Source organism: Papaver somniferum, chromosome 3 (assembly GCF_003573695.1).
Source record: "Papaver somniferum cultivar HN1 chromosome 3, ASM357369v1, whole genome shotgun sequence".
Lineage (NCBI taxonomy): Eukaryota > Viridiplantae > Streptophyta > Magnoliopsida > Ranunculales > Papaveraceae > Papaver > Papaver somniferum.
In genome coordinates, this window is record NC_039360.1 from 172391228 (window position 1) to 172408338 (window position 17111).

General features: G+C 39.9%; 1 protein-coding gene across 1 annotated transcript; it reads right to left on the bottom strand.

Annotated features, from left to right (window-relative positions):
• Nucleotides 1-5978: 5978 nt before the first annotated feature.
• On the bottom strand, nt 5979-9993 carry LOC113358038. The gene is made up of 2 exons (XM_026601543.1): nt 8845-9993; nt 5979-8584 (listed from the first exon to the last, which is right to left on the bottom strand). Exons 1-2 carry the CDS (start codon nt 9971-9973, stop codon nt 8577-8579), a joined length of 1137 nt encoding a protein of 378 aa, XP_026457328.1. The 5' UTR covers nt 9974-9993; the 3' UTR covers nt 5979-8576.
• Nucleotides 9994-17111: the final 7118 nt, after the last annotated feature.

Below are 17111 nucleotides of genomic sequence, written 5' to 3' on the forward strand. Positions count from 1 at the left end.
AGTAAGTCAACAACCTTGATTGTGAGAGTCAGTTCCTCCCTCACGTGTAGGACATATGAGTTCTTTCATACCTTCCTTGTGGGGGTTCGGACACCTACAAGTGAGCATAAAAGTGTTCAGTGATTTAGAAATTAAGGCGTAATAGTATGGATAAGCATAAATGCAAGCGCTAAGCCAAGCATGTTAGAGATTCTTTCGGGGCAAGCCGAAAGACGAGCGATCCTTTGCATTTCATTTGTGTATAACAAGCTAAGATTTGATCTAACGGTTGAAGATATTAGCTTGAATCTAATCAGGTTTTCATCTAACTGTGAATATTGAATGTTTTGTTACCAAGGTAGCGTTGATTGCAAACCCTGATTGGAAGACTATATAAAGAAGAACTCGAGCAACTGGGAAACCTAATCCCCACACCTCCTGTGTGATACTAGTTGTATAATCTAGAGTCGATTATCCTTTAACGTTAGGATTCTATCGAGACCATGTAGGTTAACGACTTGAAGACTTTATGGGGATTGTGAAGCCAGACCCAACTATTTTCTCTGTAGTTGCGTGATCTGATCTTGATGCTTCTATTATATTGAGCACAATTGTAAAATTGGCTCGAGATTAATTTCTCTGATAGGCAAGATAGAAAAGTAGTCACAAACATCTTCGTCTCATCGTTTGTGATTCCGTAATATCTTGTTTCGCTAGTCGATTAAGATTATTGTGAGGTGATTGATAATTCTAGGTTGTTCTTCGAGAATATAAGTCCGGGTTATCGATTGGTTCCTGTTCACCTTGATTTATCAAAAGACGGAACAAAACTCGTAGGTATTTCTGTGGGAGACAGATTTATCTATTCATGTAGACTTTTCTGTGTGATACATATTTGTTTATTAAAGTGTTCGACTTTGGGTCGTAGCAACTCTTAATTTTGGGTGAGATCAACTAAGGGAATCAAGTACGCAGTATCCTGCTGGGATCAGAGACGTAAGGAGCGCAACTGTACCTTGGATCATTGTAAGATTGATTGGGGTTTAACTACAGTCCAGACCGAAGTTAGTTTGTAGTAGGCTAGTGTCTGTAGCAGATTAATACAGTGTGTGTTCAATCTGGACTAGCTCCCGGGGTTTTTCTGCTTTTTCGGTTTCCTCGTTAACAAAACTTTTGGTGTCTGTGTTATTTCTTTTTCGCATTATATTTTGTTATATAATTGAAATATCACAGGTTGTGCGCTGAATCAATCAATTGGTAAATCCAACCATTAGTTGTTGATTGAAATTGATTGATACTTGAACATTGGTCTTTGGTACCGTTCAAGTTAATTTCTCATTTATTCAATTAGACTCGCAGATTTCTATTTGCTTGAGTAAGTATTGAATCGAGAAACTGAGATATAACTCCTTGATATACTTTTTATTAAGATTGAGTCTGACTGTCTTGTTGATTCTCTTAAAATTATATTGGAGTTATTCCATACAGATTGCTAAGCGAAATATTGGGTGAAGTTGTTAGACCTCCACTTTTTCAATTGGTATCAGAGCGGGAAAACACGTTTAAAGACCTTATAAGTCTGTGTTTGTAGAGATCTGAATCTATGTACAGTAATCTCTCTGATAAACCATCACCAGAAACAAAAGGTCTATTTCAACAATTTCTATTAAAGAGAATGATTCTTCAATCTCAAATATAGACGAACCTAATGTTCTAGCGAAACAGACTAACAATGACATGTGTTATCCCGATTACCCTTCAACAGAGTCTGACTCCGACAAAAGGGAAGCAGCTGAAGAGTGTAAACTGATTCTTAACCTAGTTAGAATCCAAGCTGATATATTTGATCGGTTGAAAAACAATGTCAATGTTCTTCTCGGTATAGTAAGAGACGATGATTCCAAAAATGCTGAAGTTCAGTCTTCACATATCTTACTTGAGGAAAGCCTCAAAAAGGATGCTTTGGAAATTGAACGTCGCTTAAGTAAACTCTCGATTCAAGGATGTTCCAAAAAGTCCTCTATACCATCTACTTCTGTTGCAACTGAGAGAGTTCCAGTTCCAGAAGTAAAATCGGAATCCTTTCCTATCGAAAAAGATGTGCCTATAACCTCCTCTAACCAAGGATGTTCCACATCACAAGGAAGGAAGAAATCTTCAAACGATGATGTTAAGTTTATACTATCTAATCACCCTCGTGATCAGAAAGTATGTCTCTTTTGTGATTCAAAAGGGCATGTTAAGTAAAAGAGAAACTCAAGGTTGAATAACAATTCTTGTGTTCGACTTCAACAAACTTTAGACTTAATCCTCAAAGGTGTAACTGACATTCATATGTATAAACCAATTGGTTTCAGTACTCTCCCTGTGTATTCTACCAGAAAAGTCAGTTCAATGAGTTCCGCAAATTCTCAGAAGCATAACAGACGACTCAACAAAAATCGTCTAAGAAGAGATCCGGAATTCACTTCTGTTAAGAAGGGAGATATGGCTACTTTTGATGTGAACAAGGTTTCAGAATAAGGGAGCAAAAATGATGGTATGAGAAATAACATAAAGGTGATAATTGAAGGTTATAAAGAAATCGTCAACAGGCTGTCAATTTCCTCTAGTCAAAATTCTTCTGGTAAGAACTCAAACTTTGTCTCTTATTATGATGACGGTAAGTTTTATGATAATTTCTCACATCAAAAAGAATTTTTTCCTAGATTCGAAAGGAAAAAGAGACCCAACCGTAAACACAGTTCATTTAATGAGCTTAGAGCTCATACTTGTGTCAATTAATCACAAGGATTGAAAACTTACTCATAAAAATCTTGTGGAGTAAGATGTGTTAATAATCAGGTATACTGTTGGAAAAATTGATTTCTGTTCAGTTGAGTTATTTTCTTAACGTCCATAGCTAAACTATTGTCTGCAGACAACTTTGCTTAAGTATTAGTTGTGCCTGATGTTGCTCTTCTTTTTTTTTCGTTGCAACTATGTTGCCTGCTACTTGTGTGCTCTAAATTGGTTCTCTATGGAGATATAAAATTTATTGAGCCAAAATCTTGTGAAAATTTTCACATAGCAGAAATTCTGTCATGTCGTAAAAATGCGACTGGCTGCGTACCTTTATTTTTAGGTCAAGTTGTGTTCGTACGGATGCTCGTGTTACTGTCACGAATCAATTTTGGAAACCCTAAAAGTTACCTTCCCTAAGAAACCATTTAAATACCAATTCCTTGTCTCACGTACGCATACTCTGGGTTGTTTTGTGATTTGTCAAGAATGTCTTCATCTTCTCACTCTGGTGATTTTGCAAGAGGATTTCTTGATAAAGGTATTGGTTTCGAGTCCAAAGGGAGGAAGAAAATAACCCTTGTAGAAGATGATAATCCTAATGCCTCATGTTACTATGCATATACACTTCAGGATATTGAGAATGAGGATATGGTCTCTGCTGAAGTGGTTCATGATTTTCTTAAATACTTTGAGGATGCGAAACTGCAACTCGTTGATATTTTGAAGAGTCTTGATATGTTAAGAACTGAGTTGAAAAAGGTTACTTCTGACATTGGTCTCATAAAGAAACATGTTAAAGATGTTTTCAATGAGGATATCTTCTCTGAAGAAGCAGTAGATGCTATCAATCACAAGCTCAAAGACCTCAAGCTCGTGAGGATTCCGAAACGTCTATTTGATTTCAGTTCGTGTTCGGTTTGATGGCTTAGGAGTCTGTCTTTTTTCTTTAGCTTGTTGACTTTACTTTGTCTAGGAAATCTTCTTATGAGAATTTATTCTTGTGTTTTTAGGAAGAATAACTAGAGTTTGGAATAGCCATTATTGTGATTACACATAGCTATGTCCAACGATTTTCATCTTCAATGTTTTTAGATTTATTTGTTTAAATTCTAAAGTTGGTTTGGAAGATGATTTTTGCAGTATTAATCTTTATGGTTTTATATATTGCGATTTTTTATGGGATATGTGTGTTTGCGTCCGTGAACTATGAGTGTCCCATACTTGGTCAAAATTTAAGCCTATCATATGTCAATATGCAAATATTGATAAAAGATTGAATGAACTTTTGACGAACAATAGTTAAGCCTTTTATGTCATTATGCAAATATTGATGGAAGAAATGATGAACTTTTGTTTACAAAGATTAAGTCTATTGTATATCATTATGCAAATAGTGATGAAAGATAGAATGAATCTTTGTTTATTCCACAGTATTGATCTTCCCTGATCCATATTTTTATGAATATACTGTGTGGTTCCGTAAGTTTTTTTTATGTTGAGCATTTCCGATAGAATTAATCATGGGTTCTCTTGTGGTTAATTTAATTGAGTATTTTGGATACAAATTCATATTCTTATGAGATTTGTTGTTGTCCAGAGAAATCCTTCTTTTCTTGTGAAAGTAAGGTCGCTCTTGTTGTTCTTTCGGGAATGACATTTTATGGGGGAGAGTTCTTAATTGAACTTGTGCTTAATTTCCAAATATTTGTGGGGAGTGCGGCTGTGGAGTATTGTAGGGGTTATCTTGTATCTTTATAAACTCCTTGATGAATGCATTTAGTTTCGGCTATATGATTGCATCTAAAAGTTGATATGTGCTTTCTTTTGGTCTTGAAATGTCTCTATGGAAATTTCATTAGGATCCCACTAGTTTTCGTACCTTTGCCAATTTTATTGACAAAAGGGGGAGAATTAATGTGTAGTTCACACTACAAATATATATGTTTTCTGGATCATTATGTAAGGGGGAGTGGTTTCCATGTGAGATGGAGTATTGACTAAGGGGGAGTGATACATATCACCATCGTATTGTTGTCAAAGTTGTGATACAATTGAATTTTGATGCTGTGTAATGATACTATGACACTGTGTAACAATGATTGAGAGATTTTGTTTTCTCATTGTTATGGTTACGGATCTTCAACAACGATGATGCTACATTTAATATCTTTGGAATCATTGGAGTACTTGGAAGTGACGAAGATTTCGAGTAATGTTGAAGAACCAAGGAGATCATGCATGTGGAAGAGAAGTTGCAAAGTTTATTTATTTTGTATTCCATATGTATTGACAGTTTTGTCACTAAAATTGACAAAGGGGGAGATTGTTAGAGCACTGCTCGGTCGAACTCGCAAGCGGTGCTATCTCAAGCTTGTTTGTCAAGTTTAGTTGCCAAAACTATAAGTCTTGATTTCTAGTCTACTTATATCTAAGCCTCGGACTAGGATAGAAAGTGTAGTTGAGATCTAGACTCAATGGCGTTCATCATACAAAGACGAAGAACTACTCAAGGAACTGGTGGAACTTTATCGACTAAAAGGTATGTGGAGACTTGAACTTATCTATCACTCAAAATCCTATCTACTCTATCTCCTACCTTGAGACAAAAGTCGTATTGCTATATAAACTTCGATTATACACATTTGCTATTTCGAGCCGAGTTTATCTCGCTTATCTATTTCTCGAAATATGTGTTGGTAAGATTTCGCTTTGGCCAAGTTCATCTTTACAAATGACGAAAGTCATGTTGATTGTTTCAATCTCTTGAAAATTTCTTTGATGAAAAATGGAGTGTGAATAACCTCTATATAACATCCTCTAAGAATGTTTCAATGATTGGAATATAGAGTTTAGAATATGTAACCATCTTTGGATATAAGCATATAGCGTGTTCACACATTAGTGTATAACTCCAAAACTGGGAACCAAATGTATGCATACTTATGCGTATACTAAATGGTTGATGGAGACTGGGTAAGTATACGTACCCGTACGCATACTGGCGGAAGCGACCGTGAATTTCTGCTGAGTTTGGAAATCAAAACCAACTCAATCTGGTTACCTAGGTATGCGTACCCGTATGCATACTGGCGGAAAGTTCACATCCGTGAATTTTGTTATGTACTGAGGTGTACAATAACAAGATTGGATCGAGACTTACTCTGATAAACAAATTGATACAAAACCTTAACAATAATTCAAAACCCGTCTCACCCTTGCTAGAACAGTCATTGTCTCACCCTGTGAGAACAACCTCTCTTTTCTTATCTATTTTCGTTCATAAGTTTCTCAATACAGAACATTCACCTTATAAAGCCATTCCTCCCTAACCTAGCATATAACGACTAATAAAGCTCCGGGTGGTTACATCACAACCCACCATAATAACTACTAATTAAACTAACTAATCTATAATTAATTACCGCTAACAGCTATTTCGCCCTAAAGGCTAACTATGACAATACCTTTACCTCTTAAACATCCTTGTCCTCAAGGATGAAGAATTGAGATGCAAGGCCTTGCCAAGAACTCCAGTAAGAACTGATGTCCAACTCAGCTTCACAATAGATACTTCAGTTAAGACACTAGTGGTAACCCCCTCGCCCTCCTTGTAGTAAAGTCCCACAACCAATGAACCCAACTCTCTTATGTTTACATTCTCAAGTAAAACAGGTTCAATAAAAATGTAATCCTTGACTCGGTTTATGTTCATATCCGTACGTATTGCCACATCAGTCTTGATCTTAAGTTGAATGGGATGATAAAGCTTCTCGACCATTACTTGAACTCTCACAAACTAGCAGGGAAGGAAACACTTGGCTATAAACCACACGTCAACCTTAAGCTGCTCAAACGCTTTTACATAACCACAATTGTGGATACTGTGACAAAAATAACATGGGTATACTATCGAGAGAAACAATGTTGCAGTAGACTCAAGATTTTTTCCTCTATCGAACAGAAAACGACGACTTCTCATGTAACCAGGTACTCCAGGTAGCTCAATGCCAAGCCATACAGTACCACTAATCTTTTCCCTGCCCCAGAAGCTTGCTGAGAACAGGATGCTGAACACCATAGAACCCTCTCTATTGGTTTTCTGAACTACTATAGCACCCGAAGAATTCATATCTCTCATATTAGGTATACCAGATAGTTGATTTCCCCTTGGCTGAACTACTTCAGTCTTTCCAATCAACATATTCTCTTTCAGATGCATAATGACTATCCTGGGTACCCTGAACTGAATATTAATGATCAAGTATAAGATTAAGATTATCGAAGTCCCTGCCAACATCCTTGTTACTCTCGTTCCAACTGTGAGTTTTCGGGGCACATATAAGCCATCTATTTTCTTTAGAATACTTTTATCCCCTTTCTTGGTAGCTGGCTTAATGTGAAATGCAGCTTTCTTATCCCTCTCTGGTGGCACTAGCCTCTCATTTCCTACACCCCTCCGACCTGTAGGAAATAAATTGAATTTCCACTTTAAATAATCCACCCACCTAATTGCAATTGGGAAGTGGGCTATAACAGTTTCGACATGAATTCTCATTATCCCTACAGGGAATTCTGACGAGCTAAAAATCTTCTCGAGTTCATATACGAACTCCCGCATCTGGTGGCAATAAGAAGGAGAATATCGAGTATGACTAAAGAAGTAAAACCCAATCCAATCAAAATTCAGAGTTTCCTTCGCAATCATCTCACCCGCATAAGCTGAATATCCATTAAAAAATCCAATCTGACTAGGAATTACCACCAATACATGGATGAGCTTAGCATAACAACTTGCTGTGACTTCCCACTCGAAGGAAACCGCCAACGGAGATGCAATTCGAAATTTATTCTCCTCAGTTTGATATGCCAACCCCCATATAAAATTATGACACATATGACAGTACCAAGTGGAAGTATACTTCTATATACCCATCAGTTGGTTGCAGAAAGATTGAAAATACCAGCTACAGTGCAAGGTGTGCAAACATTTGTAAAGCGTATCTGCCATTAGAACTATGTCAGAGTGCAAGATCCCAGATTCTAAGAGATAAGAATGAACCTTCATATATGTGGAAACAGAAAAAAGAAGTTTCGGAAGATACTTCAATTCTTGAAAGGATACTGGCAGCACATTCCCCTGTCTACGTTCTTTTGCATTAACTTCCAACAATTCACCCAATATGACCCTTGTAGCATTAAGTAAACCATGCTTAAGTTGCCATAGCGTATCATTTTCATCACCATTCAAACTCCACAGTTGAATACAATAAAAAGATTCACATTGAGCATAATACAAGGAGTTTGCAAAAATCTTGACAAGATTGAGGTACGCCTTCCTTTCTTCTTCTCGCATGGCCGGGATTTCATTATTCCCAGAAGTAGGTAATTTAAATTTCCACCTTGAGTAATCCACCAACATTAGAACATCCTTAATTTGAATCACCAGGCGCAAGACCTGAGTTTCCATTATCCTTACAAAGACATTCACACATTTTGAATTTAAAACTTTAGTCATTTGTAAAGATATCTCCCAAGCTGGTGTGTAATAGGCTCTAATAACTCGGCCAAACCAAAGACCATGATTCACATAGAATAACACACGATGAAAGAGAACATGCCGCTGTAATTCAAATACCCCTTGAAAAATTATTATAGCTAAAGAAGCAATTGAAATAGACTCATGGACAACTTCAAAACTTGCCGACTGAACCCTCGGAACTCTCAATGAGTTAATTCGAAGTATGACAATATTGAGCAACTCAAAATGCAGTTGTACCCTAAAAGAATCTTCTCCCAATGTACCAGGCCCTTGATCAAACACCTACACATATGAATTCAGAAAGAACAATTTGAGAACCTTAAGTTGATTCCTATTTATAAGAGCTAGCTGTTCAACAATCACTTGACTATACCCCCATCTCATACACCCACAAAAATCATACTCAAATTTCGAAACACATTTAGCAAAACAAGAATTCCAGATTATAAGGTCGACATCTTTTCCTCGATCAAAAGACCAACAAGCAGCAGTAACGATAAGGAACATATTTTCATTGGAAATTAAGTTGTAACTCGCCTTACCCAGCTGAAGTTGTAAGATAAACTCACCCTCAACATCATCAGGACAACCCTTAATAATTTCCATCCCTTTACTACTCCCATTGAGCCACAAAGGTCCTTCACAATCACTTATACCAAGTAAGAAAATCATAAAACCTTCATTAACACGAAAATTATGTATACCAGGATCAAATAACTTGCAAGTGTCACGACCCTTCCCCTCCCTTCCCGTCAGCTCAATATCTTTCCCACGATCAAATACTCCACCAGTTAAGTTGAAACAAGGGTAAGAAGACTTCTCACTAGCCAATTGGTGACTGCTAACACCTTTGTTCTTGAAATACATAATATCCCATAGAAGCATTTTAACAAACAGATTGCCTGTATCTGCAATATCCCCATTCTTAACTAATACAAATGTGATTGAATCCATAAAAAACCAATTGAATCGATACCCATCCTTTAAACTTAACTCATAAACAAAATCCCCTTTGTAATCGTTATTCAAAACAGACCCATCAAACCATTTTCCACGATCGAATATGGAACGGGTAAAATCAAGATGGAGATAAGGATTGTTCTTACAATTCAGTTTAAGGTGAGTAATCAGATCCTTCGAGTGCTCGTAATACCCTTCAAACGATGTATCAGGATTCAAGTTGTCGAAGCTCCTTACCCTCTTGCTGGCAACAATTTCAAATTGGGAACCCATATTATCCATCAAATGACTGAAATAAGGGATGGGTTTTCCTTCTTCTAAGTCTACATCTACTGAATCCTCATTTCCATCAAAGAAAACCGACTGAATGAACTCTAAGTTAAGAGAATCATCCTCTTCTTCTTCCAATGGTATTGACAAATTACGGCTGAAATCAGTGACCAACTCTGAGTTAGTTGAGTCTTCTTCCACCAATTCTTCGTTGTCCGTTTCCTCCTCCATCTCCGTTGTTTCTATAACCTCAGTAACTATGAAATTGGAGTAATAAGCAGACTCCAATTTCTTATCTGCTTCATTGATGAGCTCCAACAACTTCAGGAAATTTTGGTCCCAGTATGGAGAACTACCAAGTTCTTCAATATTGTACTTCAATCGAAGACTACTTAATTCCTCACGGGCATAAAATAGTTCCCAATCCACCGAACCGTCCATGGATCGTGGCTACTCTGATACCAATTGTTATGTACTGAGGTGTACAATAATAAGATTGGATTGAGACTTACGTTGATAAACAAATTGATACAAAACCTTAAAAATAATTCAAAACATGTCTCACCCCTGCGAGAACAGTCACTGTCTCACCCCTGTGAGAACAACCTCTCTTTTCTTATATATTTTCATTCATAAGTTTCTCAATATAACATTTACCTTATAAAGTCATTCCTCCCTAACCTAGTATCTAACGGCTAATAAAACTCCAGGTGGTTACATCACAACCCACCATAATAACTACTAATTAAACTAACTAATCTATAATTAATTACTACTAACAACTATTTCGCCCAGAAGGCTAACTACATCCCGAGCTCTGATATGGGGTACCTCTCATAAGGCTAGTGTTTGAGGGTAAAAACTGATTCTGCCATTTTTGGTAAATTTGGTTGTGTTGATGATAAAAACGAATGTAAACCCTAAACAAATGCACTGCACGGGAGTACTTTAGATTCGAGAGATCAATCTATACAATTCTGGCCTAAACCAAGAAATGGCCGTTCCAGACTTGCTTCGGTCACAAAGTGAATGAGAAGGGTTGATCTTAGGGAGGGAAGCGAAGAAGGTGTTGAGATAAAAAAATATTGAATTTTGAAGGTGTGGCTATCTATGACTTGTATCAGAATGTGGAACTGGCTTGCATAATGTAAGCTATCAGTTTTGCGTGTTTTCTGGATACTGTGTTAACAACACTTATGTTCCCCCTTTTTTGTCGAAATAGGTTGAAAACCTATTTATACAATTCATTTGAGCGCAACCCTGATCTCGTAGGAAGTGGAGGAGGTTAAGTAGTGGAGTAATGAAGTTGTGTAAGAGGTGGCGATCATTGCGTGGTCACACCTTCACTCACTACTCCATCATCGTTAACCATCCATCCTGTAATGACCCGTCCCTCCACCGATACTGTCCCCACTTAGCCACTGTGGTCATCCGGCAGTGTGGGGTTTTCAACGGGCATCTCTGCGGTAATCCAACAACAACTTCTCGTGAGGTCACCCATCCCTGGATTGCTTCCGCCCGAGCACGCTTAACTGCAGAGTTTTCTGCCAACTCTGGAACCAATTGTGCTGAAAAGGCCTCGATATAGTGTATACGTTCCTTGTCTCCTGTGAGAGCAGTATCTGGCATAATCCCCCGGCATACTCCCCCACCCGAGCACAAGCGAACGACCCCTAGTTGTATCCCAACTAACACCGATATTGTTCGAGGTCACCCATCCTGTGACTACTCCCCGCCGAGCACGCTTAACTGCGAAGTTTTTCCCACAACTCAGTTAAGTGAACCCATCAGGCCTCGGTGTTAGGAAAGGACAAACCATTACTTATATTCCATTCGGCCAACCACTGCCAAATATCGGGGTATTACAATACCACCACCTTAAATTGGAGCCGTCCTCGGCTTCGGAATATATACACAAGCCCAGATCTCCGACGTTCCCTGCCCCTCATGAGAAGCACCTGGACCAACCCCGTCGAGCGTACCTTCTCACCCTCGGCAGGTGACCGTCGTCGGCTCTGATACCATTTGTAATGACTCGTCCCTCCACGTCCCCACTTAGCCACTGCGGTTATCCGACATTGTGGGGTTTTCAACGGGCATCGCTGCGGTCATCCAACAGAAACTTCCCGAGAGGTCACCCATCCCAGGATTGCTCCCTCCCGAGCACGCTTAACTGCATAGTTTTTGCAAACTGTGGAGCCAATTGTGCTGAAAAGACCTCGGTGTTAGGAAAGGACAAATCATTACTTATATTCCATTAGGTCAACCACTGCAAAATATCGGGGTATTACAATACCACCACCTTAAATTGGAGTCGTCCTCGGCTCCGGAATACATACACAAGCCCAGATCTCCGACGTTCCCTACCCCTCATGAGAAGCACCTGGACCAACCCCGTCCAGCATACCTTCCCACCCTCGGCAGGTGAACCGTCGTCAACTCTCTTACCATTTGTAATGACCCGTCCTTCCATCGATACTGTCCCCACTTAGCCACTGCGGATATCCGGCAGTGTGGGGTTTTCAACGGGCATCGCTGCGGTTACCCAGCACAAACTTCCCGGATGGTCACCCATCCCTGGATTGTTCCCGCCCGAGCACGCTTAACTTCAGAGTTTTCTGCCAACTCTGGAGCCAATTATGCTGATAAGGCCTCGGTATAATGTAGACGTTCATTGTCTCCTTTGCGGGCAGTATCTGGCATAATCACCCAACATACTCCCCCACCCGAGCACAAGCGAACGACCCCTAGTTGTATCCCAACTAACACCGATATTGTTCCCACTTACCCACTGCGGTTATCCAGCAGTGTGGGATTTTTAACGACACTACTGCGGATATCCAGCAACAACTTCCCGAGAGGTCACCCATCCTGTGACTACTCCCGGCCGAGCACGCTTAACTGAGAAGTTTTTTTCCACAACTCAATCAAGTTACCCATCAGGCCCCGGTGTTAGGAAAGGACAAACCATTACTTATATTCCATTCGGCCAACCACTGCCAAATATCGGGGTATTACACGTCCTTTCGTGACACGTTCTCGTAATGGCGCGTTGCACGCCGCACACTGTAAACCGCCAGACCAATACCCCAGTAAGTATCCCCCATTTTGTGACATGTTTGATATCTCGAGTAGGTGGGTCAAGTCGTGGGACTTGCCGCAAAGAATAACGCATGGCGTTATTAGGTTAAATAAGTAAGTTATTTATGAAACCGATATTTATAAAATATCGTATGTATTCGATGCATGTGAAGCATCGCTTTTAAGCAAGCAACTCAAAATAATCGATGTGCACGATGCATCGTTGTTTTAGAGCTTGATTGATTAAGTCGCGGATTGGGCGTCTTAAAAAAGGTAGCATGACCAGTCATCTTCGAGTGATCATTTGAAGGCCGCATGGGTGAGCCATCACATGGTCGATCGCTCCCCATGAAAGAGAGATGACCGATGATTACCATGCTGGTTTGTTGGTTTGATGGAAATAAATCTACATCGTCCAACTGGGCTGGCAAAGTTGAATGGACGAGATAATTTACGGCAGTTACATATTGTCGTTGATGCAATTAAGGGTTTGAAAGCCGTATGGCCCACCCCTCTTTGGGCGTGCGTTTCGAGGCATTGAGTCCTGGTTTGCATAGGCCGGTCGGTCACGTGTAAAGGTGAGTCGACAATGATCATATTAACACCTTTGGGACCACTTGAATCTAGATCTATACCGCCCGTTTAGGCTGGCGAAGATGGATGGTTGTGATCAATTTGTGATTGAAGTGTGTTGCCATAAATCCCAATTAGGGTTTTGATACATCTACATCCATCCTAGTTCGATCAAACGTTTTGGCATGTCATTGACTTCCCTTTGGCAAGTCGATCAAGTGAGGATAAAATTGGGCTGGTGGTGAACTCGTGTCCACCCCTTCGACCGTGCTAAACGAGACCTAAGTCGTCTAATTAGGCTGGCGAGTTTGGACGGACACGATCGATTTGCGACAGTCGTAAATTGTCGTGACCCAAATTAGGGTTTCGAATGCAGCGTGTCTGCTTGAGTTTGGGCAAACGGTTGAGCACCCTATAGGCTTGCCGCAGGCAAGTCGATTGTCCAAGGGGAAATTGGGCCACCACTGATCATGCCGGCACTTCTTTAATCGTTTGTAGGAAGATCTAAGCCGTCCAACTAGGCTGGTGAAGTTGGACGGTCGTGATGCTTCTGAGACCGTTTTGGACGGTCTAGCTCATTCGAGCTCTCCTTCAACAGCGCAACCACCCACACTTGGGTTTGGCGTTCAATGACGTTGAAGTATGTTAGGTGAAGTCCGACCGGTCGGGGTATTGGTGGGCCCACCAACGATCATCATGATGATTGCCTATTTCCGCCAGGGATTGGCTAGGCTTGTTGAATTACGCGACCAAATTGTGTGGCCGTGATCATTTTGAGACTGATATGGACAGTCTAGGTCTCCCTTAAGGAATTTAAACATGTTCGATCGAGCTATCTTTAATTAAAAGTGCGTCGATACGAGATTCTCTTTGTCAGAGAATGAGGTAGCCTGGGTATTTTCATGCAGATCTCAATACTGGCACTTCGGGAGATTCATGCTGCTCCGCTGAGAGTGAACACTTAATCGTCATGTCATGTCAATGATGAGAGTTCGGCTGAGAACATAGCATGGAAAAATACTAGGCAAATCATGCATTAATTAATAATGCTGGTATAAATAGAAATCACAGAATATTTGGGATTGCTACTACGCGCACCATTCTGAGTGAATTTCATATATATTGAATTGCTCAGTGAGCGAGGAGGTTTTTTGCACTCGTCACTTTTAAAAATGGCTTTACCCCTTGCAGGGTGATATCACATTAAATACAGGTTTTACAATTTTAGCTTTGAACTAAAACCCACCATCAACATTAATTCCCCTGCTTAGTACGTAATGATAATGCCGTTGCAGTGTAAGCACTAGATGGTGACAAATAAAGATAAAACTTCTGAGACAAAGTTAGATGTTACCAGGAGAGATGGGTCGGCATGTCCTTGGAACATGTCACGTTCAGGAGGCATCCAGGTGAGCGTTCCCCTAGCATGATGTCGTTTGGCCCCAGGTAGATTAGGCATACGGTTGGTTGGGATCTCAAACTATTCATGACGACGTCATAATCCTCGACTCTGATGTGGACGAGCCCTATCATGAGGAATATCCTTAAAAGGCTGCTGAAGCAATTTCTGAAAATATGTTGAAGCAGCTCCCAAAGAGAACGTTGACGTAGTTTCCGAAAAGCGTGTTGAAGCGGCTTTGGAGGATGTTGAAGCGACTTCGGGAGAGGATGTTGAAGCAGCTCCTGGAGAGGACTTTAGTGAAGGCGCCCTTGGCCCTGGCATTGATGACACTTCTTTGAAGTCTTTGTTTCATGCAGCTGGAGCCAGGGCTTGATCGAATAATAATCCCTCATTCATGTTGCTCTTATCACTGGGTACTGCGCCACCGTCTCAATGTTGAAGCAGGCTGCTTTTTGGGATATCTTCAAGGACTTAGTTCCAAGCGACATCTTTTGAACCATCTTCTAAATCTTGGATGGTTGTATGGAATGGGATGCGATGAGCAGTCCCTAGTTACACCTCATATTCGATGGCGTGGCTGGACATGTGAAAACATATCTGATTTGTACTTTGGAGTCTTTGATGCACATGTACGTCTTTATGTTGAGAATTTTCTGCGGCTCGTAAAGCTTCAATAGTGATGATTGCCGATATTAGAAATAAACCGGTTAAGGGACGTGAAGGCATCCTTTGCTGGCAGTCCCCAGGTGTAATTATCCCGGGCTTATTTTCTCTTGAAAGACGTACTTCCATTGAATTAACTTGCATTTACTGTTGAAGCGGATTCGACCTCTGAAGAGAGCGCTGAAGTGGCTTCGGGAGAGAGTGCTGATGCGTCTTCGGGAGAGAGAGTGCGTTGAAGCGGCTTCTTCTGGAGAGAGTGTTGAAGCGTCTTCTCCTTCAGTTTGATTTTCCCTTGCAAATTACATGCTTCTTGATTGACCATCTCTGTTGTGTTGAAGAAGTCCTTGATTGACGGTGAAGGAATTTCATGCTGAGTCTCAGTCCCCAAGTATGAGTTACATGTCTCTATCTTGTATGGTCGGTGGGTTTACCATCATAAATATGAAAACAAAAATAGCTATGTATAGTCACAATCATCGCTATTGAAAGCACTAGTTATTATTCCAACTAATCCAAAAGGAAGACATACTAGGCAACAAACTAGACCCAAGATCAGACGAAAAACTAAATCATGTCTGCACCCAGGGATTGAACAAGAACGATTTCCTCAGTTTCCTTCATTGGTTCGTCTTTTAGGTAGTCTAGATTCCGTGTTGCGATACCAAGTTGTTCGCGTACGACCTTAAAGTCTTTAAAAAGATTTCCTACCAGTTGTGAAGAAATCTGAACTGGCAGTTTGTCTTCGTTTTCATGATCAAGAGCATGAAAGCATGAGATATCAATAGGACATAGCTCAACATCATCAACCTTGTTGCTTCCCTCCATTGTGCACCAAAAATATTTTTAGAGAATCTTTTTGCACCTCTGGAACATATTATATATATATAAGGAATTCCATCAGACCCTAGGAAACATGACGTTCGTGAGGGTTGGTGCGTGTACTAGAGAAACGGGCCTATGAAAGACTAGGAAGCCCAAAGAAAAGTAAAATAAATAGATGTTGAGGAGAAAACGGAATAAAGTAACATCGAATGCAGTACAATCCTGACAACTTTCTCAAGACGAAAAATCCTGAGAATCAAGAGCATCCCTTTTTAATAGGAAAAATTAAAAAGAGATGCAACATGAACATGTCAGGGTGTAATAAGATGAGCATCTTGCTCATCATTGTTTACTTCTTCTTTTTCCTTTTCATCGGTATTTAACAAACTTCCTGGTTTAATTGAATAAGTATTATCAAGAGACGATTTAGAAGTACCTGGGTTAACAACATTCCATGTTTTCTTGATATTCCATCTTAGTATGTTTATGTGAACCTTCAGATCAGAGACTCGATTGTTGACATGTAAGAAGTCTGAGTTGGATTCACAGTCCTTTTTGAGAAAATTAGAGGAACTTAACTCGTTTTTCTTTCTTATGTTCCTTTTTCTCCTTCCAGGCTGATTCACATCATCTGTCATACTTTTGTTGTTTATCCTTCCACCATAATAGGCATCCTTCGGTTTGAAGACATAACTAGGAAAAACCTTATCACAGTATATCCCTTGAGGTCGAACAAGGTTGATTCCAATCTTTGATATAGGTTTAACAACTTATTTATGCATCCAATTAAGAATGTTTTGAAGTTTTTCATTCCTTATCCGAAGAAGACACCTTCGCTCAGAGTGTCCTTTGTTTCCGCAGTAATAGCAGTTGAAGAACTTACGTTCAGTAGTTCTCTTTTGAGCAGATTTAGAAGAAGTAGAATCCTCGTTTTTGCAAGCTGACACAGGTTCTTCACATGGAGAAATATTAACAGCTTTAACAAACTTAGTCTTACCACTGTTAGGAGCGTCTGTTCCTTTATATCCCAGACCACGT

Bases quoted from the DNA above. Each gene is read 5' to 3' on its own strand.
- LOC113358038 (XM_026601543.1), bottom strand. From the start codon at position 9,973: ATGGACGGTTCGGTGGATTGGGAACTATTTTATGCCCGTGAGGAATTA.